The sequence below is a fragment of the Ambystoma mexicanum genome, chromosome 6p (assembly GCF_040938575.1).
Source record: "Ambystoma mexicanum isolate Mex_15411 chromosome 6p, UKY_AmexF1_1, whole genome shotgun sequence".
Lineage (NCBI taxonomy): Eukaryota > Metazoa > Chordata > Amphibia > Caudata > Ambystomatidae > Ambystoma > Ambystoma mexicanum.
The window spans coordinates 669,884,023-669,911,194 of NC_090935.1; the positions used below are offsets into that span (position 1 = coordinate 669,884,023).

The 27,172-nt window shown below is 45.0% G+C and overlaps 1 protein-coding gene across 3 annotated transcripts in view; it reads left to right on the forward strand.

The window, feature by feature from the left end:
• The window catches only part of RASGRF2 (Ras protein specific guanine nucleotide releasing factor 2), a 2,380,666-nt gene that overhangs the window by 1,237,440 nt on the left and 1,116,054 nt on the right, over positions 1-27,172 (forward strand). For all 3 annotated transcript variants that reach the window (XM_069627555.1, XM_069627554.1, XM_069627556.1), the window contains exon 10: positions 16,784-16,944. In XM_069627555.1, coding sequence (XP_069483656.1) covers positions 16,784-16,944 — 161 coding nt within the window. The remainder of the gene's footprint in view (positions 1-16,783; positions 16,945-27,172) is intronic.

Sequence of the window (27,172 nt, forward strand, 5' to 3'; positions counted from 1 at the left end):
TTCCACTAATATTGCCATACCTCATAGAGCATGTGAGGTTCGTTAGTACAGGACCATATATTCCATTATAAATCTACTTTAAAAACAATATATACTTTCTTACGAACAAGCGGTGACTGTTCACCCAATTTCTTTCTTTTCAATTTCTGTTCCCAAATACTGGAAACCGGTAGCCACCATTTCCATCCTAAATTGGAGTCTGCTTGTATCCCCCTCCCATGTGATTGCGTAATGGATGGATTTTTCCCAGTTGATCTTTAGACCTGCATAACTGCCAAAATCTTCCATTATGTCCATCGTCCTTGGTACTGATACCTCGCGATTTTTCATATATATTAATATATTGTCCATGTAGAGAGATCCTTCCCTCCGTTCCCCCTTTCTGTCTATGGCCAGATAGCCCCTGATATATATGAAACCTTTCTGCTAATGGTTCCAGCGCTATCGCGCACAGGAGAGGGGACAACAAGCATCCGTGTCTCGTACTGCCCTCCAAGAGAAAACCATCCGAGAGGGAGTCATTCACCATTCCTTTTGCTCTGGATTGAAACTAAAGAAGCTTCACCCATTTTACGAAACTTTCCCCAAATCCCATTTCGACCATTCATTTGAACGTTTAGTTCCATTCAATAACGTTCAATGCTTTGTGTGCATCCAGGGACATGATGTGTACCTCAGTTCGAGAACGTCTGGCATCCACCATTAGGAGATGGAGTCTCCTAATGTTCATCCTCGTGGATGTATTCGGGATGAATCACCACTGGTCTGCATTAATGATATCTGAAATTAGGTTATGGAGCCCCTAAATAGACTCAGAGACTTAATTTATATCACGGCGAAAAGACGCATAGCCATGGGTTGGAAGAGCCCCAGAGGCCCGATCGAAGCGCAATGGTGGAACAACCTCACAAAGTGGATAGCTGCCGAGACCGGAGCATGGGAAACCGCTATCCATGAACAAAGGCTGGACTCCAGTGAGGAATTACACCGCTGGGTGTCGCTGACCGTGCCTTTACTCCACCCCAGAGCGGTGGACGACCCCTCAGATGGACCGGCCAGCCCTGACCTCTAAACTGGCTTAATTTTGAACGGTGGAGTTGACCGGGGTCCTGAGGGTGGGGGAGGTGTGGAGGGTTGTAGTGGGGAAGTTATGGACGTGTAATACATACACAATACATGATACGTTTGTGGTCTGTTAATCTGTTGAAAATCAATAAAGAAAGTTTAAAAAAAAAGAAATTAGGTTATGGAGTCTGTTCGCCAGAATCTTTGGTAGGATCTTAGCTTCTATATAGATGATGGATATGGGCATATATAATCCACACTGGTGGGTTTCCTGGCTTTGGGATCACTATTTCTACTGCCTCCCTCAGATCCGGTGGCAGAGCACCGTTATCTCTGCTTTCCAGGAACACGTCTATCATGGCTTCTGTGATTCCACTTTTATAGTAACCCATAGCTCTAACAGGAATCCATGTGGTCCTGCAGATTTCCCCTCAGCAAGTTGCCCTCCAGGTGAACCCAGTTTTTTTTGCTGTTATAGGCCCTTCCAAAATGCCCTGCTGATTTTCAGTTAACTGCTTGATGGGGAGGCCTGTATGTAGTTCCGTATGTCCACCTCACTTTATTTCATCTGTGATGAGTGTAGATGTTAATAGAAGGTGGCAAAAACCTGTGCAATATCTCCGGACTCCATCACTTTGTCTCCCGCTTCTCCTAACTGAATTTTACTCACCGTCCTGCCTCATTTCTCTCTACAGGCCAACCATGCTAGCAGTTTCCCTGTCATGTCACCCCATTCATATATCTGTGCCCCTTTATGTCACCTGCTTATCTTGGCCCTCTGCAGCTCTTTCATTTTAGCATCCTCCGTTGCTTTCTTAAGGCTTCTTAGTACTGTGAAGGCATCATGATGTAGACGGAGAGAAGAGATGTATAGTTTTTACTATAAACCTTTATTACATGAAAAGAAGGTTGGGGAACAAGGCTTGCCCTATTCTAATGGGAATTTTCCCTACCTAACAAAAACTAAGGAAAGTCTGTGTCAGGATGGCCAAATTAAAAGTTCTGTCTCTGTCCAAACCTAACCTGGCCCTCATTTAATACTTGGAAAAATGTGTATGGGTTTAAATATCTAAATAATAAGTGTTCTTACAGCTCTGGACTTGCAATGGGGTTCTCTTTCCCACACTTCAGACAGTTACCAATGCCAAGGGATTCCCTACCCCAAGCTTCAACACAGTTTGCAATGCAAAAGGGGTTCCCTTACCCATGCTTTCAAGTCTCTCAACTTTGTCAAAACACAGTTCTCAGGGATAAGTTCCAGCGCCTCTCATTTGGTTACTTTTCATCGGTTTAACAGCGGTACATTTCAGAGGATTCACAAAGCAAAGGTTCCTTGATTAAAACACAAAACATCCTTTATATTCAACCAGAGGGTTCTCTGTTGTTATTTGAGTGGCTTTTCAATAGGTATGTGTCCTAGGTCTAGGTGCAGTTGTCAGACCACACAGTTCACACATTATTTATTTATTTATTTTAATTCTTGTAATGCGCCGCTTGCCTGTAGGCCTCAGGGTGCACATAAAACATAGATAAAATAGACAACGAGAAGGAGATGAGAAGGTTAACAGGAGAAGGAGAGGACCATGTTGTTAGATTTTTTTAGCACGGTTTGAGATTAAACAAATGGGTCTTGGCCAGTTTCTTAAAATCTTTAAGGGAGTTTGCTGAATTTAGGGCAAGTGGAAGCTCATTCCATGCTGAAGGTGTCTGGACATCAAAGATGGTTCTCCAGAATCTGGTGAGCTTGCACCTGGGTTGCACCAACTTATATGGATCTTGAGACCGAAGGGTGTGACAAGGAAGGGCAACTTTGAGGCAATCCATGAGGTATTGAGGTGCCTCATTGTTCTGACACTTATAGGTCAGGGAGAGAGGTGTATGTGTGACACAGTGTTTAACGTGGAGCCAATGAAGCTCCCTCTTGGCCTCAGTGATGTGGTCTCGCTGAGATAATCCAAGGACTACTCGAACTGCACCATTTTGAGTGATTTGGAGAGCCTAATGTTAGCCTTTGATGTACCCAGCATCAGGCTGTTGCGGTAGTCCAGGCATGAGTTTACAAGGGCAGTGGCGAGCAGGGATATGTTGCTAAAGGCAATATATGGACGGATGTAATTAAGTCGTTTTGTGATATAGCCACAGGTGGCCCAAATGTGGGCAACCTGTGCTCTCATAGTAAGCTCAACGTCAAGAATAACGCCCAATAGCTGGACACTCCTGGCACTGCAATTTTGCTGCCAGAAATGATGAAGTTCTCGTAGTTGGTGTGAAGCTTTTTGAGTCGTTGTGCATCAGTAGCTCCGCGTTATCAGTGTTGAGGGAAAGAGAGTTGGTTGTCATCCATACCTGGATTGACTCATAGATTTAGTTAATAACAAGAGCATTCTGAGCATAGGTGCCTGATAACTCAAGGATGACCTGAGTGTTGTCAGCGTTGTTGGTGTACTGAACACCCAGGTCATCTAGGAGTGAGAGAAGGGGCATAACAAATCTATTAAATAATGTAGGGGACATGTAGGACCCCTGCGGAACCCCGCAAGTGATGGCAGCAGGTAGAGAGCTAGAACCCTATTTTGCCACTCTGGTATTCCGAGGTCCCAGCAAGGGTGAAATCCACTGTGTGGCCATGCTGGTACAATGAACTTGCTCTTCTAACCTGGTCAGCAGTAGTGAATGATCGACCAGGTCAAAGGTTGCAGAGGGATCTAAAAGCATAAGTAGGGCAGGCTGACCTAGGCCCAAAATAATGGCGAGATTGGATTTGAGGTCCAGCATGGCGATCTCTGTGCCATGTCTGGCTCGTAAGCCTGACTGCCGGGGATTAAGGCTGTTGTTACTTTGCACAAACTCTTCTAATTGAATATATGCAATGTGGTCCATGATTTCTAATAAGAAAGGAACATTAGTTATTGGCCGGTAGTGTTTGGGTATATAGGGATCCAGATTGTTTTTTCTTGAATAGAGGGGTGATCCATGCTTCCTTAAGAAGGCGCGGAACATTACCTTCCGTGAAGGAGAGGTTAATCAATGTGGTTTCCCATGGGCCCAAAACATTCATACAATCCCTAAAGCTGCTGGAAGGGCAACTGTCACCAAGGCATGTGGTGGGTTTCATGCCAGCGACGATCTTACAGATTTGGGCTTCGGAGCAATGTTTAAATTCAAATTGAAAAGATGTTTTTTTATTTCGGGTTACTGGATGGTGTGGCGAAGATGAAGAGTCGTTAATAACATTTAGAAGCAAATTTTCTTGGGCAAGATAGCTTGCTGATGGCCAGTAATTTTAGAGAATTCATCATGGATCATTTGGCACCATGCAGAGTCAATGGTTGGTGTTTATTTACTCACCGATTTGCCCTCAAATTCTTTCAGGATTGAGAAGAGCAATCCTGTTGTTGAAGCTAGTTGATTTTGCCTCAAAGCTTGCTGATTTAAATTGTTTAACTGTTTGTAAAGCAATATATCGGGGGAAGGGGCTTTTGCCACGCCCTTTCTGCAGACCTCTTTGAGCGTCTGAGAAGCAGGATATCTTCATTGATGCTTGAAGTGAGATGAAAAGCAAGATCATCAGCATTGATGAAGAAATCAGAGGGAGATAGCCCGGCACAAGTTGCACTGATAGTTTCTGTGCAGTGATATCTATTATGTTTCTGGTCATTTTAAAGAGTCTTGGTCCAGCATTAAATCTCAGGGTGCCTGCAGGGAGCAGAACAGAAGTGTTCACTAAAAAGTGATCAGACCAGAGGCATTGTGATACAATAGTGTTATTAACCGACAAGTCATGTGTTAATACCCAATCTAGGGTATGTCCCTCTCTGTGAGTAGGGTCACTAACCCTTTGTGAAAATCCGATGATGCCCAAAGCAGAGAGGAGGGACACTGCTTGCTTGTCCTGCGGATCGTTAGCCCAGAGGCTAAAGTCCCCTATAACGATCACACAGGAGTTTGCTTTGGAGGTGTTATTAAGCAGGTTTATACATTGTTCCTTAAAGGAAGGGGTCTCTCTGGTGGCGTCGATAGATCACAAGGATAGCTAGGGGTGTATTTTCGTTGATTTTTATTTTCACCATTAGGATTTTGTAGCCTTTAGGGGGTTCATGTGAAACGACATGTAAGTTGAGATGTTTATTAAATAGAATGGTTACACCCCTACCTCTTTGTCCCAGTCAATCAGCACGAGAAATTAAGAAGTCAGGTGGAATGGTCAGGGTAGCATTGGTGGGCGTTGCTTCGTTTAGCCACAACTCGGTTACAGCAAGAAGGTCAGGGGGTGGTCTCAGTAAGTAGAGTATACATTTCCACCCTGTCACACATTAGAGAGTGTGTGTTCTGAAAGGAGGAACTCAGGAAGGCATTCTGGTGTGTGTGACTGCATGAGGTGTTGGTATCACTGAATTTAGCAGGGGGGGAGAACTAGGGCCATTCTGCAAATGATTAAATGGGGATTCCACGGTTTTGTGGTTCAGGTCATGGTTCAGTAATGTGCTTGAAACATGTGTCTATGGTGTGCCCTAAGGTCTGGCAGAAACCAGAGCGCGCATGGTCGGCCTGGGCTAGCTCAATGTTGGGAATTTCCTGTGATGGGAGTTCTATAGGGGCTTGCTGGAGTGTGTGATCCACCTGAGCACTTGCAAACACCAGAGGGGGACACAAGGTCATTGTTAGCTTTGCAATGTAGCTGTTTGCCATAGGATTCGCCCCTGAGGCGAGTGATGTAGCATGCAAGCTGTATTGAGCGAAGATATCAGCTTGTTTTTTAAAATGTGGCACCAAGTCGTGCGTAAAAGAAGCCGCAGGAGAAGCATGCAGCTCACTGACGGTGTGGTGAACATTATGCATGTTGGAACAGAGCGCACAACACAAAAGTAATACCTGATGTCAGGGGTGAGATGAGCTTATGGATGCAGCAAGTGGCGCACAACGGCAAAGATCGGCCTCTCAAAATGCGCCAGCACTTACGCGCCGACGTGTTAACAAGGCTGGTGTTGCCGGGAGGTGTAGTTCCACAGGACTACAATGCTCGCCAGCAGCTCAGAGCTGGAAGGAAAGCTGCAGCTAGCACGGCAAGGTGTGCAACACTACACAGAGATTGTGGAAGCACCATGCAAAATGCTAAATGTTCTCAAAATCTAATCTCTATATGTCAGCAGTTCAACACAGTTTAACACAGTTTCAAATCTAGAAATGTCGGCAAATAAATACATTTTCAAACGCAGTCCTTACTGCTTGGAATGTATAGGTAGCATTTAAAACAATTGCAGTATTAGATTCTTGTTTAGATAAAGAAGTGGTATCGCCCCAGTCAAGTCAAGCAAATGTAAGGGTCAAATACAAAACACAGGCACTCTCATACAATGTACATTACAGGTCACACAACGGATACACATTACTTGACGCATCTCATCAGTTCCTTGTGTACACGGTACCACTGCTTTGACACCTGTCATCTGTTACTATTTTTATGCACTCATATGGCTTTTGCCAATGTTCGTAATCTTAACTCTTAAAGTTCCTTCATAGATTTAGAAAATGATGTTTTCCGAAAAAAGTCTCCTTTCCATTTCTCTTGGGGGTTTTTAAATGATTTTGCAATTGCTCTTTAATATCTTCCCTTTAATTCGGTATTCCAAAAGTAATTGCTTTTGTTCAAATCGGTATTCAAAAGTACTGGCTTTCATTCATATCAGTATTCAAAAACAGATGTCCTCATGGGTTTGAGAGCCTGTCTGCCATGGGGGGGCGTCCCCCCTTTTTAGGCTGACTCAACGTTGTTGCCACAGCGATTAGGTGATTGTTCTGACCGCCAACATCCCTCTCTCTCTCGTGCAGCACCTCACTTTTCCTCTGTGGCTTTGTGTCTGCCACTGGTGCGTCTCTCCCAGCTTTGGGCCTCACTACAAAGCTCTGCCTAGTCACGACTGCTTCCTCTTTGCAGTCTGCCACGGGCTTCCAGCTTCCCTCAGCTCCGCTTCCTGCTGCATCTGTCCGGTGGTCTCACATGCTTCTTCTGCCATGCTGCCTTCCAATAAGGGTCTGTGCTCCTCGAGCAGTCCATGAACCTGCTTCCCCAGCTGATGTCATCTTCTCTGTTCATGTCAGTTTTAAACCTCCCGCCAGGTTAATTGGTCCAAAAAAGTCTAGACCTCTTACTAACTGTTTGGGAGTTCTGCTTTGCTCTTACTTGCCTCCTCCCATCCCAGTGCCTAACTGGTGTAGGTGATTGTGCGAGTCAATGGGAAAGGGATGCATTGATCTTGTTTGCCTCTTCCTTGTCCCAGTACTTAATTGGTGGGTGTTAGTAGGTGACTCACTGAGTAAACGGGGAAGGGAATAACAATAGCCTACCAAGGCTTGGGAAAGGGAAAGTTCACTATGAAAGGGAAAAGGGGGATACTGCGTCTCACCTAAGCGTACCTCACCCCCTCTCCCCAAGTTACCTCCACCAGGTAGGCCTCCCTCGCATATCTACCCGCAGGGTCAGGATCCAGTAGATTCAAACTTTCCCTGGTCACATGGGTGGAGGCATTGCCAGGGAAAAGGATGAGGATAACCTCAGATTCCTCGCAGTATGCACTTGTTTTACGATTCTCGCAATCATATTTCTAATTGCTGGACCTCCTTTTCCACCTCCTCATAGCGTCTCCTACACTTTTTCCTTAGGTGAGATCATCGCCATTGCTTTGCCCCTCACTACAGCTTTATATGCTTCACAAATCATCTGTTTCAACGCCACCAAGCCGGGATTGACCTGAAAATACTGCAGTGTCCCTTCTTTCAGTTCAGTCACCAGCTTTTTGTTCATTAAATGGTTCGTGTTCAATCTCCATATTCCAAATCCCCTATGCGTGTCTATAGATATCATCATAGGAGATGGTCAGACACCCCTCTAGCCAGATGCTCTACCCTCTCCCCTAAAACTCCTCAATCAGTAGACATATCAGATCATCTATCCTTGAGAAAGAAACTTGTGCAGCCGAGAAAACATTATTTTCTCTACATCGCATATGCAGTTCTGTCCATATGTCATGTAGCCCCATCGCCTCCAAATACTCCCCAAACTGCGATTCTGTGCCTCTCTGAGTGTCTCCCCTTCTTCACCTATCTAGTAACGGATTTACTGCTATGTTAAAATCACCTCCAATGAAGAATGGGCCAGAAGGGGCTTACATGTAGGCCTTTTTAAGCTTTTTAAGGGTCTCTGCCAAAAGTGTAGGTGGGGCGTATACGCTAATGAATGAATATTTTTCCTTCCCCATTGTCCCCGAAACCCCCATCAGCCTGCCACTCGGATCCCGTACTATGTTGGTGATTTTTAGGTCCATCAACCTTTTCACCAGTATTGCTACTACTCTGGACCCCCTAGAGAAGCCTGTATGCGCATCGAATTTGTATGGAGCCCTCCCCAGCAGGGTTCACATGTCCCCCATGAGGTGCGTTTCTTGAAGCATGAGCACATCTGGTTTGTGTCATCTAGATAATTGGAACACAGCCCCTGTTTAATTGAATCATTCAACCCATTGACCCATATCCACCTGTGTGTCACATGATCACCTGCCCTTCCTTCACCCGAGGGGTGCATTCCCCTCTATCTGGTACCACTCTACGGGCATTGCATTTCCCTACTCTTATAACCCTCATAAACATTATGAACTCCCAAATCCCCCATCTAACCTTCTCCCCTCTTCTCCTCCCCCACCCCATACTTCCCACCAACAATTAAGTATCCGTCTATCCATGAACAGACCATAAACATTGCAAACCTGTCCACCCCCCTGATTACAAACCCATCCCTTCCTGTTGGTGCATCTGACCCATCTCTTCTCTAGCATACAGGTACTTCTCGAGGTCTGACCCCTGTTTGTCCCAGTTATCACACTTTCCCCAACAAGTGGCCCCTCTCTCCACTTTCTTCCTTCGGTGGGCACTCCACATCCCACCTCTCCTCATGTTTATCACCCCCTCAAGAACCTAAACTCCTCCTCCCTCCCTGTAGTAGGGTCAGGTCTCGTGGATCATCACTCACAACCTGTGGCAAGTCAATTCTGTTAATCATCCTCTCCAACGTAACTGCAATTCTAAAGTCATCTTGGGCATGTCCACTCAGTTCCCAGGCTTTCCAGCTTTTCCTTCTTCCTACTTAATTTCATCTGCTATTCCCTCCTGTGCCCATCGTGGGTTTCCTCGGACTCACCCCTCTTACTGCCTGAAGGTCTCTTGCTCCCAACCAGTCCCAGACTTCTCCATGGTCCTGAAATACCCAGAATCGATCCACTTGGATAACTCTCAGTTTGGCTGGAAAGATCATCATTTATTTTATGTTGTTAATGTAGAGTTGCCATTTCACCTCCTTGTATGATCTTCTTGCTCTTTGCACTTGCAGGTTATAATCAGGGAATATAGTAACCATTGCTTGATCAACTTGTATCGGACCTCTATTCCTGGCAGTTTGTAGAATGACTTCTTTGTCCCTGTAATTAAAAAGCTTGGCAAGCATTGCCCCTGGTGGTGGCGGTCTTCCCGGAACCCTGTCTACTCTTTCAATTTTGAAGAAAGAAATCAGTCCCTTCGGGTGCAGGGTTTGCCTGATCCATTTCTCAAGGAATAAATTCATGGCAGGGCCCTCCATTCTTTTGGTTAGGCCGATCATTCTGATGTTTGCTTTTTGGGGCCTTCCCTACAAATATTCAGCTTTATCCTCCAAATTAACATTATTATTAAGAAACTATTATAATGCACCACAATTACGGAGGCCTCAGTGCACACACAGTGGAGATCATGTACCTTAGTCTGAAGTGCCCAAACTGTGTCCTCCAATTTGCTTATCCTCTCCTCCGTTTCCGTGGTGCTGATACATTGTCCCCTGCCCCATTACAGACAGCAGTGAAACCTGTATTCCTCAAAGCATGTGTCTGATCCTTGGTGCACATTCAGACGCTCCTCACACCTAAAGGCCCACAACCCATTCAACGTTTCACAGCTCACAGAGAAAGAAAATAAGAGGGCCAGAGCAGGAAAACAGTGTTGTAGTCAGAAATGCGAGAAAGGTGTTTGGAAAAAAGGGGCGCAGCCGATTGAGAGACAGACAGATGGAGGTGGAGAGGGGAAACTGGAGATAGGAGACCATAGGAGGAGAAGAATGGGAGAGTCGAGAACAGAGAGGAAAGGTCGAGCAGGAGTGAGATAATGGACAAAGACTGTGAAAGGGGAACCGAGAGGGGAAAAGAGGGAACAGAGGCACCCATAAGAATGGAAGAGAGTAGGAGAGAAATCGAGGTGAATGGAGCAGGGGAGATAGCAAGAGAGGTGAACAGAGAAAGAGAAGGTGACAGAAGGAGCAGAGGTTAGAGTAAGATCAGAGGAAGAGAGAAGAGAAGAATTTCCTGTGGGACATAATTCCACCTGTGGTAAATCCTCAATTTATGTCAGTAATGTGGAGAAAAATCCTTCATCAAGGAGCTGTATGTTTTTCATCCACTTTATTTCCAAAGTTGGAATTTGGTGGTACGATTAAAGTAGAGGGAATTCCGTTATTGACACTTTTATACTAGTCCATATACTCATAATAATGCCAACCATTCTTGGGGAGGAACTGTGAAGTGGACTAAGACACAGACAACAGATTCTGAATGAACAATAAAACTTTATTGACTTAAAAGTCAGCATGGAAAAAACTCTTGCCCTATACTATGGTGGGATTACCCTACCAAACCAAAACTAAGGAATGTCAAAGTCCAAGAGTTCAATTTATGAATCTATCTTTGTCTGTAAACTATACTTGCCCTCACAACTAATCTATACAATATGTATGGATGTCAGCAAACAACAAAACAGTGTTCAACCCAAAGTTTGGAGCTCTGCCCAGCTCTCAACATTCTTTCAGCCCCCTTTCCCAAATATAAAGCAGTTTCAATAAAAGTCTCAGGTTTGCCTTCAGTTCAGGATAATGTAAAGTTAACCAATACTCAGGGTTCCCTTCCCCAAGTTTCAAAAATAGTTGCAAACACAAAATGTCTTTCAGCGCCGTCCTCAAGTTAATAAGCAAGTTCCCTTCCCCAAGATTCACTTTCAATGTATAAGGATATCTTCCAGCTTTCTTAAAGGTCTGGGCCACACTGGCACCCTTTTTGAGATGGTGGATGTTTGTACCAGAATGCCTTGGCTGAAAGTTACAGTTTATCTCCAAAGGTCCATTCACTCTGGAGTCCAATACATATATATGGTTCACGTGTAGATTCAACATATTGAAGTTTTACTTGTATCTAAAGTTGCATTATTTGCCTCGTTGTTATACATCATTGTAAAATGCCTTTAATAACATGTATACTCTTTTGTATCAATGGAAAAAGGTTTCATTCTTTTCATCTTGGTGTTATAAGTCTTTGTAAATTGCCTCTGTAACATGCCCAGCACTCTGAGACTTTTGTAATAATTTAAAAAGGTTTAATTCATTTAATTTCCTTGTTATAAGTCTTTGTAACGTGCCGAGCACGCGGGCACCTTCGAAAACGTATTTTCATTTACACACGACCCCTCCGCTACAAAGTATTCTTATTGATTCAGAAGGTAATGAGGATTCCAATTGGAGACCTTAAAAAAACCTTTGTTTCTTATGCATGCGACCACTCTGATACAATGTAATCCTCTGCGTAACTTCTCATAGAAACTTACAGGCTGCTTCGGATTTTGGTCCTCCGCTTCAGAACTCCATCTTCTGCCCCGCAGGCATTTCTGGGTCGGCTCCTGACCCCAGGAGAACGGGCACTGTGAACACAAAGACAAGGGGCAGCCTGCAGGCACGGCTCTCCTAATATTCGCTCGGTTCCACTGAGCCCCAGCTCCTGGGCTGCACTCATCTGAACCGCAGGCGTGCTGCGCAAATACAGCTCCCTGCAGCTTCTCCTGGCTTCTCTGCTGCTGTTCCTCTGTGAACTCCAGGACTTTGCTCACCGCTGCTTCCACTGCCACTGCTTCCCACCCCTGACCAGGTCAGATGAGGCCTTTTATGCACCTGAAGCTGTTTAACAGGCATTTGGGGGTGGTGTACAGTTAGCGCTGACCGTTGTTAAGTGGACATGCCTGACCTCTACTATTCTCAGCAGGCCTCTTCCTCGTCCCAGTAACTGAGTGGTAAAAGCATCTTAGTCTTCATTACTCTCAGTTGCCTCTTCCTCATCTCAGTACTTTTAGTAGTCACATATGAGGAAGTCAGGGGAGTTGACTCAAAATACCCCATGAAGGAGGGAGAAGGGTTGGGTTGGTCAGTAGTAGGAGAAAGGGGATACCATGTTTCTCCTAAGGGCATCCCAATCCCTGTCCACATAGACCCTCCACCCCCCTTAGCTGTATTGGCATTCCTCCTAGTACATCTGAATTAAGAACCTCTCTATTATTTTCCTGGCCAATGGGACATGAATAGCAATATACCATTACTGCCCCTGGAATAAAGGGTTTTCCTTGAAAGGGAAGTGAGGAATACTGCATCTCACCCAAAGGTACCCCACTTTCAATCCCCAGAAATCCTCCACCCAGGTGATCCTCCCTTGCATGCCCATCCCCAGGGTCGGGATTCAAGAGCAATGGCCTTTCCCTGGCCAGCTGTGCAGAAGATCCCAAGGGAGTAGAAGTGAGAATATCCTCACGTTTCTTCCAGAACAGTCTTCCTGAAAGCAGAACCACCCCTCTTCCCAGGGACTCTACCCCATTTCTCTTGCTGCCTTTTCAAAGTTGCTGGGTATAACAGGCCTTTATTCCCACTCTGTTTAAAACTCTCCTTAACTTTCTCCGGACTGCTTTGCATTCCCTGACGTGTTTGGAAAAGTACATCTTCTCCAACCTAAGCCCCCGCTCAAATGGAAGTTTGAAAACCTGTGACATTGCTTTATTTTTTTGGAACTAACCCATATCAGCCTGGATGCTACCTTATCAAATATGCCGAAAAGAACATGCATCCTGTAATGAAAGTTGCACCTTTTTGCTCTACGCTGACAATGTGAAACCTCTTCAAACATTGTAAGATACTGCTTAACATATGTTAAAATATATCCGTACTTCCAAAGTCAGATCCCCAAAATGTACACAAAAGAGAGAACTTGTTTACAGAGTTTTCAATGGATTTTCAAGTTTTTTGCTTCTAGGACACTCCAGGTAGGGATTTTGGCTTTTGGTCTTTCTATTGTTCAGTACCTCAATTTTGGGAACCGAACACATTGAGCTTCAGTCTGATTTCATATGTAGAAGAATAACACTCACTGTTCAATAATCTGGGCACGTAGCGGCCCCGGCACGTTAATCTACACCTCTGGGAGTTGTGCATTAGCATGGGAAATGTATTATTTATGCTTACAACATTGATATTTGTGGGGCTCAATGTCTCGAACAAAGCTGTAATGTGTTCAAAATTTCTCAGGCGCTGGTTTGAAGTCCGACATTTGAGGTATGGTGGAAATAAAACTGCGGAAGAAACAGACCAGCAGCAATCAAAAGCAGTTTAAATTAAAGCTGAGATTCCAGAGGAAAATCAGTTTCAGGCAATCATACCAGTCATTTTGAGACTGTTTTCCAAGCAGTTGGAATAAGAACAGTCATGCACCAGTAGCATCCAAACTCTAACCTACCACCATGAACTAGACCTCCTTGGCAGCACCCACGTCTTCCTCTGCACTACGATAGTCAGCATTGCCCTCTCTCCCTTTGTGTTCTTCCACACCTCTTCCTAGTTTACACAATTCACATTTCCCCGTTCTCCAAGAGATTGTGACCCACTCGTTTGCCAAGTCAGACAACCACCCTATCCCATTCCCTCCAGAGTAGATCCAGTCATCACCTAGAGGAATGTTGGTATCCAGATTAATAGAAATATTTGCCTCAATTGCATAATCACCACACTGCAGTCTCTGCTTTGTACCAGCAACTCACAATCTTAAGCACTGACCTCACCAAATGTTCTTTTAGGCCAACCACTTTGTTACATTTCTGGTACTTTGAAAAACAGACTAATGCAACAGCCTCTTCAGTCACCTGCTTCATCTATAGAAGGCATTAAACTTCGCAACGTGGACTCCCACAGCCTTTTGTTTAATCCCAAGGCCACCACCACAAGCCGACACTTCACTCCTTTTAAGGAGTCCTCCAGTTCGGAGAATCCCAGTCACGTAACAATGATGCTCTGGGTCTTCATACGGTGTCTCTCTGTACCCACTAACTCTACTTACTACAATGTATTTTGTGAGACAGGCATGGTATCAAGAGAGACACAGGGGGTCATTACGAGTAGGGCGGTAAGGGATACCGGGCACCGGTAAGGAGACCGGTGCAGGTAATCCCCTACCGCCCTATTCCGAGGTCCCTTGGAGGGAACCGTAAGGAACGTGTGGTCTGACCACACGTCCCTTACGGGTCCCGCAAAGGGACCAGGGCGCTAATAACGGGCTTGCCATTCGTGAGCCCATTATTAGCGCCCTCCCCATTCCCATTGAGCCCTATGGGGGCTCAAATGGGAATGGGGAATGGTTTGTTCAATGGGGACTTACCGGTCCCACCAGGGTCGGACTGTACCAGTAAGTCCCCATTGAACAACACAGATGCCGGACCCGTTATTTGAGGCCCACAGACTCAAAAGTAACAGTTTGAAAATCATTATTATAAAACTCTGTGGGGTTCATTTTATGCCTGATTTAATGCCTGCCTGGCCCTAACGCTAAGAGGATTGTTCCCTCAACGGATGCTTCTAAGGGCCGTTGATGTCCCTAAGTCCAAAACCAAAGTTAATCTGTGTCCAAACCTATGCTTGCCCTCACTCTTAAAACAAATGCGATAGGGGTCTTCTTAAAGGAAAAATGGTGATTCAAAAGGAAATGTAAACCACAGCTGGTTTCAGGTAGTCTTGCCCATTGGTATAGTTCTGCACGTTCAAAGTAGTTCAATACAACAGGGTCGCCCTTGGAACCTAGTAGCAGAGACTTTCGGGAACTCTGGGTTCTTTGCTCCTCCCAGGTGCTGACATCTACCCCTCTCCCTATTCTCTGGCACCTCTGTGCCTCTTCCATTCTGTCCTTTATCCTCTTTACTGTGCTCCCTGCACAACTTCTTTTTCTGTCGTGCACGCTTGCACCTTCTTTTCACCTTTCTGTGGCTCTTGCACACTTCTCCTTACTTTTCAACATGCTCTCTTGCACCTTCACTTTCTCACGTATGTGCATCTTGTACTCTCTGCATTTACTTCGGGTCACTTGCACTCTCTTTCTCACTTTCGGGTCCCTTGCACACTCTCTTGGCTGTACGACTTCCTCCTCTCGGTTTCTTTACTGTCTTTCTTGGTTTCGGGTCACTTGCACCCTCTCATCGCAGTTTTTGTGGAACCAGTTCACTTGCTCTGTCTCTCTTTATTTACACGCCTCTAGCAACCTTTTCTGTTTTTTTCTGCTTTGCTTTTCTTCCCACTTTTCAGCTTTTGCTTGCTTCGCTTTCTTCGCTTTACTTTTGCTTATTTTGCTTTGCCCTTTCCCTTTTCTTGCTTTGCTTTGGTTTTCCCGCTTTCACTCTCTGGGCTGTTCACCTTTCTCAACGCTCCTGCTCCCGCTCCAACCACCCACACGCTACTGAGTTTCTTTCTGGTTCACAAAACTCACCATTAGTAGCGCAGCGATGGCGAGCAGGTAAAGGGGTTCTTGGGTCGAGGTAAGGTTCTCACCACCTGCCCCTCGGGCACCCCTGGGACCGGCATACATCCCAGGGAATGAGCACTGGTCTGAACAATGCCAACAGACTGCTTTCTGTCCTGCTCCGGCTTCCTGGAGTCATGGCTCCCTCGCCACGATGCTGCCCCTTACACACATGGGCCAGCATCTCAGCGTCCTGCACTCCACCAGTCCTTCTGGGCTCCTCTTCAGGCAGCCTTCTGCTCCTTGGCTCCTCTGGTCCAGTCAGCATCCCCAGCTCGCTCTCCGCCTCTGGTAGAAGCACTCTTTTTATATTGCAGGTGACAGTCAATTGGAGTCTGATGTGCACAATTGGGAAATTTGCATGAGTGGGACAGTTCAAAGGTGTAAAGGTGTAAAGAAGTAGGCCTCCCATTGCATCCCTATGTTATGTCTATTGGTAATCTTCATTGCTCATGATTGCCTCTTCCTCGTCCCAGTACTTATTGGAAATGGGGAGGGGAGATGGGGTGAGAGTGGAAATACCCCATGAATACTGAGGGGGAGTGCTTTGGTGGGAAATTAGGAAGGGGGGAGTACCATGTATCACCCTTCGGTATTCTCCTCCCAATCCCCTGCAACCCTCCACTCAGGTGATCCACCCTCAATTGTCCATCCCCAGGGTCGGGATCCAAAAGTGATGGCCCTTCCCTGGCCACCTGAATAGAAGATCCCGGGAGAGTTGGTGGGAGAATACCATCAAGTTTCTCACAATGTATATAACTTTTTGTGTACCATTTGTTTTAGTCTCTATGCTGTCTCTCTAGTCGAACTGATCTCAAATGGAGAAAAATAAATCCTGCATGTTTACACACTGTCTGCTTCACTGCCCAGGGTTCTAAAAATCCCATTTGCTGCTTTGTGGAACCCTGGGAAGCAAAGTTAATGATCTCTATCTCTCTTTCCTGTGGAATATAGAGTAATGCCAATTGTATGTTCAATCACCAGATGTTACAGAAAATGCATCTCAAACTGAAAAAAAGAAAATTGCAACTAATTTATTTTTGTTTGATAATTGGCAGGTTCGCTTATCCAGGTTCCCTCTGTTGAAAGGGGGAAGCTTAGCAAAGTTCGTCTTGGATCCCTCTCTTTGAAAAAAGAAGGGGAAAGGCAATGTTTCCTGTTTACAAAGCACTTTTTAATCTGCACAAGAAGTTCTGGAGGAAAACTGCACTTACTGAAGGTATATTTAAAGTCTGAAATAATATTCAATAATATTATTTACTTTTCAATTACATCAGCAATGGAAACTTCGTTTTGCTGACTGGATAATACTGTGCATGCATAGGGTCCTTGCTGTATAAGGCAGAACATATAAAATAGATCTGCTTGTGAATTGGAAATATATCTTTAAAGAGTATTTAGAGAATGTTGTGCAACATGCAGTTGGAAGTCAATTAACGTACTGTTAACTGATGAATGCAAAAAGGTGTAACGGAGCCATACGGTATCGACTCCTGCACTCACATAACATATGACAGACATAACATTCAAGATAGCAAAATCCTGAAAATAGAAGTCACAAACCAAGTACAAAATAACCCGGAACTACTCTAAAACAATGCAACTCTACCAGTCTAGCTTTTGGTTTCATATGGGGGCAGAAATGGCTATGACTCCAGGGTAATCTTCTGGGCTCCATGGCAACCAATGAAACACACGTGGTCACATAAGTTACAGTTTTACACGTATTCATCAGTAGTGTCTGAATGGTAGCCTGAGCCGGCCCCCAAGTAAACATACACCTCACTTGTCTCAGTGTTATGATTGTGAGGTATAGGGAATTAGGAAACTTAAAAGCGCTAAGGAGAATATTATTCTCCCCAGGCCTCCATAACTCAGTTAGCCTCCCTGTGAATCTCACGGATATAGCGCTGTAGCACTAGTGATCAACAGACCTATGGAAACTACTAGTGCCCATAAACAGCCCTCACCCCAGAGATCCTGCACCCAAAAGCTGTCGCCTAAGTCTCAGGGGTATATTTCCCAGCACACCTTTTCTCTAGTCTTGTGGGTGTAGTGCTCAGCTTGGTTCCTTGTTTCTCACTCTGGTTGACATAGCACTCAGCATGCTTTTTTGCCAGGTGTAGTGCTACCTGTACCCGCCATGTTTGTTGACTTCACCTACTCAGGGATATAGCGCCCCGCCCACTTATTTGCTAGTCTCAGTGAAATAGCAGCCAGCGTGCTCCTTGACCAAGCATCGGGTAATTTAGTGGCCAGTTCACTGTGGTCTCCAGAATGGAGGGATGCCATGCCCAGCTTCTCTTGCAAACATGGAGTGCTCAGCTCTTGAGAAGACAACTTCTACAATGTGCTGCTTACTGGCATACAGCAAACAGCTCACTAAGCAGATATGTGTCTTCAGAGATATTGGGTCCAGATATTGTTAGCTAAATAGGCATGAGCGAGCTAATGCAGGGCTTTGAAAACTAGCAGTAGTAGTTTAGAGAGGGACCGGTTTTTCATGGAAAGACATCCGGCACGGTGTCAGTTTTTGGAGGTAGGAAAAAAGTGGGGGATGATTTTACACGTCTGTATGATTGTATTTATGGATCTATTATTAAGGAGGCCCAGATTTTCCTGACATTGAGCAGATTACTTGTGGCCACAGTGAAGGAACAAGTAATGAAGTGGTGGAAGTTAAGGTCACTATCAATCCGGTTCCCACGGTCACATAACTTGGGGCAGGCTTGAGAGTAGGTCAGGTGGAGAGGATACAGGTGAAGGAAGTAGAGGGGAGGCAATGGAGGAAGAAAGCTAGATTGCACAGCCAGTGATGAATCATGGGAGGGCAAGCAGATATGCGGAAAGTTAGGTCAGGAGCGGGGAAGATTTGTGTGTCGTTTGCAAACAGTTCTAGGCGAACCCAAAGGAAGAGATCAGTCGAGCTGTCTGATGGAGGAGGTGAAGAGTAAAGATCCAAAGACGGAGTGTTGGGAGGATGGCAACAGGGAAGGAGGTTGGATCCAAAGTGGCGCAGTTCCAAGAGATGGAGAATGACGGATGAGAAAGGGAGGAGGCAACTGAGTGACGGGCAGTATCCTGGATTCAAATGCCAGCAAGGCTATGAAGAAGAGAGGGGTGATTCACTCTATCAAAAGTGGTGGAAAGGTCCAGTAGGATTATGATAAAGGATAGATTGCAGCGGAAAGCAGAGAGCAGAATGTTAGAGACGCGTGTGAGTGCTGATTCAGTGAAATGCTGGCAGGAAAATCCAAATTGGAGAGGGTCCCGAACATTGGTAGTGTCCAGATAGGAGGAGATTCCATTAAAGATTTTAGAGTCATGATAAAGAAGATATACAGGCAAATAGTTGGGGAGCGCCTATAGCTGCTTTAAGATTGGCAGGACAGTTGCTGCCTTGAAGCAGGCAGGAAAGATTCCTGGGGAGAGCCAGAAGTTGAAACGGGAGGAGGGATGAGAGCGAGTGATGGGTGCCCGCTACTTCACTGTCTGTGGGGTAAACCAGTTAGCGGGGGCACAAGAAGGGTTCACATTCATTAGGATGGTGCCAAATCACTGGTAAAGGTTGGAGGAAGTAGCATAGGAAGAGGGAGGTAGAGATAGCTGTTGCGGGAGAGAGGGGTAGCTAGGAGGCAAGGGTGTCATGATTTTGTTTCCTTTTCAGAGAAGAAGTAATGAGCAAAGTCTTTCGTGCCAGATAGCACAAGGGCAATGAGGAGCCAGCAGGGCTTGGATAGTGTTGTTTGCAGAGATGAAATCGAACAGTAGCAATGCGATTGGTGAATTGGGTAGATTTCGCAGAGTGCAGAGCCCAGGTGAAGGAGATGAATCCATTCTTATAGATAAGGAGAAAAGTGGGGGTGCAGTCCTTGCTCCACCTGTGTACATGACAATGCATGTCTTAATTGCGGAGTTGATTCTGAGGGATGTTCCCATGTTGGGGGCATGATGTAGAGGGTTGGTATGTACGAGAGGGATAATGGTAATCAAAGGGAGCGCGGAGAGCCAGTTAAAAAACTGGGAGGGCCTGTTCAATAGCCAAGGCATGGGGAGGAGCTATGTGGAGGGGCAAGAGAGAGGTGGGATGACTTGACTTCAGGTTTGAATTTGTGCTTCAAGATGGTGGAGAGGGAATGGGAATGCTGAAGTGGAGGATGAAGTTGTCAGATAGGAAGCAGTCAATAGTGAGGTTAGATATGAGGAGAGAGCAGGAGAAGAAGACTCTCCTGTGAGAGTGAGTAGGCAGATTGAGGAGTGAGATAAGGAAATGGTGCACGTGAAGACAGCCCTGTTCATGTTGGTGGGTGGGAGAGATCTTCATGCAGTTAGACACACTTGAGTTCTATTGATACTTCATTAGGAATGGAGTTGAAAATGAGGTCCAAATCAGAGAAGAAACAGTTGAGAGTGCCTAATGCCCAATGGATTAAGAGGATGGGTAGGTAATAGGGGTAACTGAGTTGGGTGGCAGTGAAGACAAAGGGCAATGGTAGAAAGTTAGAGAGTGGAACGGGACAGAGGGATGGTAATCAGCCCAACCCCACCATCTCTTTTAGAGGAGCGGGAGGAGTGACAGATCATAACAGAGTTGGCATTTAAGTCAGCAGGAGTAGAAGAGCCAAGATGGGTGATCCAAGTCTCATTAAGGGCCATGGCTGCCTGAGAGGGGTCATGTGGGTCAGTGATCTTTGATGAAAGAGGTTTTATTGCAAATTGATTGGCCATTCCAGAGTGAAAGTAGGTGGCATGTGGACATATGGGCAGTTACGGCTACTTTTGTGTTAAAGACAATAAACAGGGGACCATCTGAGACACATTTAAAGTTACAATGATGAATACTTAACATTAACAGAAAACAGTGAGTGTTCGGGAATACTTTACACAGGAAATATTCTTTTGAATACTACATCCGACACCTTAATAGACTACTAATACAGGGCAAGACAATAGATCCATTGCTGATTAAAAAGAAAACCTCCCATAATGTGGCTAGAATTAGAATAGGGAATCATGATTATGTGGCAGCCACTAGAGAGGATGGTAAGGGCCCAGGTCTGCCTGGCAACCAGAACTGGCTTGGTAACCACAGTGGCAGGCACTGCTCTTTGAAGACCTTTCTAGGGTCTTATATAAACAGGACATCATTATGGATTAGAATAGAGCACGTAGAGAGATGCGTATCCGACAGTGGAGGCTGTTTCCCTTTAGGGTGGTATTACTTCGTTAGATCTGAGGTGGCCAGTCGGTGCAAGTCCTAGCCCAAATTTTGGGTATAACTGCAAAGCGTGGAATGCAACCAGGGTTTTGCCTCAACTAGCTAACGGCTGCCTTTCTGTGCGACCCACATATGCAGATATTTAGGAAGACGTTTTCTCACAAGGCAAAAGCACTTGAGAATAGATTGGCTAATAGCGTTATAAAATTGTGAGGCTGCCAAGACAGATATTCCTCATTCAGGTTATGTCAGTGCTGTGCCCAAAAGCCCTTCTCCTTGTGCAATCTGCCAGCTAACGCTGCTATATGGAATGCAGAGGCCCTGTGAAGGGTTGTATTAGTATATAGATCAGTTGATGGATAGCTTTCCTTGCCAGCATTAGGAGCCATGGCTCTTAAACACGAGTGGTAGAAATCACAATCACAGAGGAAGCTTGATCAGTAACCATCACTTTTAAGTCAAAAGTAATGCTTGCAGTACACATAGGTATGCGGAGGACTGCCAAAAGGTGGGCAATGTATTAGCAAAAAAGTCATTGATTAAGTAAAGGCCACTCTTTTTGCCACCGTTGCGGCAGTATTCCAGAACACTTGGTGTGGTTTTCCCAATACACCAGAGGAGTATAGCTTATTCCTGGCAAGAAGAGGACTGGAAAAGGTGGAAAAGAAGGTCACTTAGAAAGAGGTCTCTTCCAAAAATCAAAGCTATTTAGGGTGAAGGTTCACAGGAGGCAGAGAAAGAGAGGGGGTTCTGTTCGACAATGATGAATAGAAAACAATGTCCATTTATAGTGATTCCCTTTAACCTCCTACACACAGTGTATCTCATGCCCCAAGTTGTTTATAAACTCAGGCCCCTCATGATACTGGATGCCTATATATGGTGTAAATGCATCCTCCCTTATAAGTCTGCCTGTGATAGTGAAATCATTGATCACGCTAGAATGAGGCACACTTTCTGGCATTCCTGGGTGGCCATTTCCTGCACATCAAGTGAGGTCCGGTGCACTAACGAAGGTGAAGGCCGTGGCCGCAGCAAAGGTTATTGCTGTGGGATTTGTTATAAATAAATGGCTTATTGTTGTTCTCCGAAGTCATGCACTGACAAGGCGCCATGCTGAAGAGGAAACAATGTAGAGTGACATAAGAAAAGAATAAGCAATTGAACTAAGGATGAGGCAACTTACTCAGGGGCCCCAGTTGGTTTTTTAATATGCCAATTATCATCTAGGCTTGATTCATGGTCGGGCAATTTAATTAATAAATCGTGTCCCTAATGTCAAGCACCTGATGAAGACCTTTTGCATTTTGTATTGTTGTGCCGAGCCTATGAAAATATTAGAAACAACACTCTGAAAATAATCTTAAAAGAGATTGGTTTGTTACTATGCTGCTCAGAATCATCATATCACTTTTGGGTAGATTCCCCTAAGGTGGTTTGGTCTGGATTATTCTATCTTCAAATAGCATTGCACAAAAGGAAGAAAGTGTTGAACTCCATAGGGGTGCCTAATGTTTTAGCGATTTTGAAAGATAATGTTTTAGAACTTAAATATTGACACCCAAAATGATCCTCATATTGACGACATATGCATTTTATTGCTATGAACTTTACTTTTCTTTTGGTTTGTATTGTATTCTTTTTAAATGGATGTTTTTATGGAAATGTCTTGTTTCAGAAATAAGCATATAGGGATGGATGGAGTCAATAATGGAAAGATGTATAATGTACAATGGTGCACGGTATCGGGAGGCACCCCAACAAGCACTCCAAGCACTCCAATGGGTTGACCATCCCCAAACCCAGCTGGGAGCTCTAGCTGCGTTACATAATCTCCCTTGGGGAATGGATGGGGCCCTTCTGGGGTTCCTGGAACTACCGCTGTGCTTGGGGAAGGTACACCCACATGGGAGATGGATGCCCAAGGCCGGGGACATCACCTCCAACTGTCCTGGAGTTCTAGCTGGGCTGCGTTACAGGGAAGGGGCAAAAAAAGAAATGAGCATGTTTTTGGTTGTGTTGTTGTGGGGCATGGTGGGCACACAAAAACACCATGGAAGTTTGGAATTGAAAGGGGGTGGCCCTCTCCCCCCAACCCCAAATGGATGGGGGGAGAGGGCCACTCTCCTTTCCACTACAAACATCACTGGTGGTTTACGCTGCCCCCCGCCTCCCACCAAAAACATGTTTAAACATGTGGAAACCTACCTACTCTTTTACCGCCGTAGCCAGAAATGGCTGTGGCAGAGGAATTTACTTTCAGTTTCACGTCTACGTGCGGTACGCATGCTGACGTAAAACTGAAGCAAGTCCAACCCCCAGCCTGTGAGGAGGCTCCTCCTCCTCACAAAGCCCTGGGGCTTGATTTTAGTTTTGTGCGATCACTGCACTGCTTTGGCACCATATGTGAGACAAGCATGGTATCAAGAGCACCACTGACTCAAATATGTTAGTTTCAAAACCTTTATTTATTAAGGTTCCTTAGTTGATGTAATGCCTAACTGGCCCTAACACTAAAGGGATGGTTCCCTTAACTGATGTTTCTAAGTGCTGTCGAAATCTGAAAGTCCAAAGTAGAAATCTGCCTGTGTCTAAACCTATGCTTGCCCTCACTCTTTGACAAAGCGTGTTAGGGAGTCTTTTAAAAGAAATATATAGTGGTTCAACAGCAAATAGGAAACCAAGTTGGTTTTAGGTGGTCTTCTCACCAAGATTGGGTTTGTCAGTTTCCCAAAAATGAATTCAGTCAAAAAGGGCTGTTCATAAGACCACCTCCACAGTTCTTGCAGTAGTCTCAAACACTTTCAATGTCTTAAGATCCTTGGGATTCCGTTCCCCAAGTTTTAACACTTCCAAGTTCAAAACATGACCCCAAAGAAAATACACAGTTCCTCTTCAAGTTTCTCGGGGGTTCCAGGGACGTCATATCACCAAAATGCATGGGGTAGCGGAAGTGACATCACACGACCTTTGACCTCTGATGACATAACAGGAAGTAATTTCATTTGACCCCACCCCCTAGTGACATCAAGAGAACCGATGGAACACAAACTGTCACCCCTTTGCAAAACAGGAAGTGGCATCACATAGCATTGGTCCTTTGCAGACTACGATAAATATGGTTACGATATCTCTGTACTGTGACATACATTTCATACAAGAATGAATCACCATATGTATCGTTAGTACCAGTGTGTATAGGCTCTTATTACCAAATCACTGTGAATTCAAGCAGACGTCCAAGGCCAAAGGATAATGATGTCTCATTATATAGCACTTACGCTTAAACGATTTATATAGAACAAATATACATACAATATCACCCAACCTGTGTTGGTACTCATTTAGAGTCCTCAGAAGCACGAAAGGCTGAGTTGGCCTTGCGTGGATCCAAACTGCAACCTGCAGAACACACACACATTGCAGCAGCGAGCGCTCAACCCACTGAGATATCTTACCAGCTATAGCTATCTTACCGGCTGTAGTAAAATGAGCAATTACATGTCTGAATGTTCTCAAAGTCAGAAAGCAAATTACACTCTGTAGTGGATCCCAATAAACTGGTAACTGAGATTTAACAGCAGTCCAGTTCATCTGCTGGTCTGGTCCAAAGTTGACCACATATCAAGCCTGCACGGATCTACTTTTCAGGCTTCATAGGTTGGCAAAATACATACTATTGGGAGGGTTCATAACTGTTATTTAAGAATTTAGATTAGCACAGGGAAAGCAACGCAATCATACTGCATACCATACTCTGGGCACTTGTTACCTCATACATGCAAACAACAAACATCCTAAACAACATGCCATGGAGATGGGAAAGATAGGCATGTAACAACAAAGCATTGATTGTGGCGTAATGACATCAAGGGCCACTTGATGTGCTATGGTCAAACATGTCTACACTGTACACAAGCTTTTAGGCACAGGGATTTTGCCAAGTGACCGAGGACACTGAGATGGAATGTCTTGAAATGATCGTAACAGAGACAACAGCAGAAAAAAACATGCTACACCTACAACTTGCTGCGAAAAGCAAAATACATATAAATTGTGTCTGCATTGTGAATTTGAAGCTTTTAAGAACAGACTAAATCAGTGACTCACCCCCTTAAGTGTGCCTAAAATAAACCTTTAATGAGTCTAGCAATTATTGTATATAATTCCAGAAAGACTATTTGTTATTCCTATTCTTTCTTATTTAGGATCACTGTTCAAAGTGTTACACAGAGGCCTGAACAAGAAAGCCAGCCACTCCAGATACAAAGAGCCACGTGGTGCTGGAAACAGCCCGAGAGCTTCCATTAAAAAAATAAAATGAAACACATTTTTTGTTTTATTTCTTTTTATAGGGGTAGCAAGGCTGACCACAGGTGTCACAAGGGAGACATCAGGGGTCACAATTGCGACCCCTGGTAACCCCCAAATGACGTCCTTGGGGGGTTCCCTTCCCCAAGCTTTAACTCCTTTAGCATCAAAATCCAATAAGTATTCAACTTTGTCATGCCTCTCAGGGTTCCCTTACCAAAGCTTAGGCCCCTCTTAGCTTTAAACACAAGTTCAGCTTGTCAGGATGTAACTTTCTCTCATATACAATTCTTTCACATATAATGCATTCAGGGGGTAGCATCAGAGACCTTTCAAAATGCCCGGTTCTTTGCTCATCCTAAGTGTGAGCACTCTGATCTTTAGACCCTCTCTTTATTCCTTGTTCTTCCTTTTTTAACCTTCAAACTTGAGGTGCTTCCAGCACCCCTTCTTCAACTCCTTTGTTTCCTTTGATTCTTTCTCGTGCACACTTGCCCATTTCTTGCTTTCTTGTGCACACTTGCATTGTCCTTGCTTTCTAGTGCACACTTGCACCTTCCTTGTTTTCTTGTTCACACTTGCACCTTCTTAATGTCTTTACTTTCTGTCTGCGCTACTAGCGCCTTTTCCTTTTGTTGCTTTCCTTATCTGTATCTTCTGCTTTCTATCTTTCTCATATTTCCTTTCACTTTTCCGATCCTTGCCGCTATATAAGCTTTCTCTCACTTCTTTCACTTTTCTGCTCCGTGCCGCTTTACAAGCGTTCTCCCATGTTTCCACTTTGTGCTGCTTTATCAACTGTGTCTTTCTCCCACTCCACTCCAGTCAATCGCACACTCCTGAGTTTCTCTCTCACGGACATGAAACTCACTGGGCAGGCACAAGTCCCAAGCTAACAAGCACTTTTCTGACCGCCAGCAGCAGGATGCAGGTTGCATTGCACTGGCTCCTTGGAGACACGGCTCCCTAGCCACGCTGTAGCCCCTTACAAAGACCAGGCCAGCGTCTCGGCACGCCATTCTCCTACAGGCTTCAGGTCCTGCTGCTCTCTGCTCCTTGGCCTCTCTGGTCCAGACAACATCCCCAGCTTGCTCACTGCTTCTGGCAGAACTCCACCTTTTATAGTGTAGGGCAGAGTCAAGTGGAGTCAGGTGTGCAAAGTTGGGAAAAAGTGCCAGACCTTGCCTGACTCTATTAGTGGGACAGCCTAGTGGTAGGTTATAGTAGTATGCCCCGTCTTGCTTCCCAATGCTTTTCCTATGGGTAATCCTCATTGATCTTAGTTGCATCTTCCTTGTCTCAGTGCTTGTTGGAAGTGGGGAGGGGGAGATGGGGTGTGGTCGAAAATACCCCATGAAGGCTGAGGGAGAGTGGGTTGGGGGAATATTGGGAATGGGGGAATACCATATCTCGCCCTTGGGTATTCTCCTCCCAAACCCTTGTGACCTTCCACTAAGGCGATCCTCCCTCTCTTGTCCACCCCCAGGGTCGGGATCCAAAAGCGATGACCCTTCCCTGGCCACCTGAATGGAAGGTCCAGAGGGAGTAGGTGGGATAACACTGTCAGGTTTCTAACAGTGACCTCCTTAAATCGGTCCACCAGGCCAGATTTGAGAAATCCATCTTAACAGGTTGGTACTCAGTGTTGAGGATAAGGTTTTGGTTACCCCAGTGTTGTCCATTGGTGTAGTATCATAATTCTATTTACACAGATCACTGTGAATTGAAATTAGTAGTTGATATAACAGTTGCCTACTTTTTCTTTAATATGGAAACATTCACTATGTCTACTGTCCCTGCTTTTAAAGTATAGAATTAAAAAAGGTTTGTGTAGAAAGAGGATTGCCATCCTCTGGAAACAAAGCTGATTTGGTACAGAAAGTTTTAGATCACTAGGAGTCTAGAATTATTCCTTTGC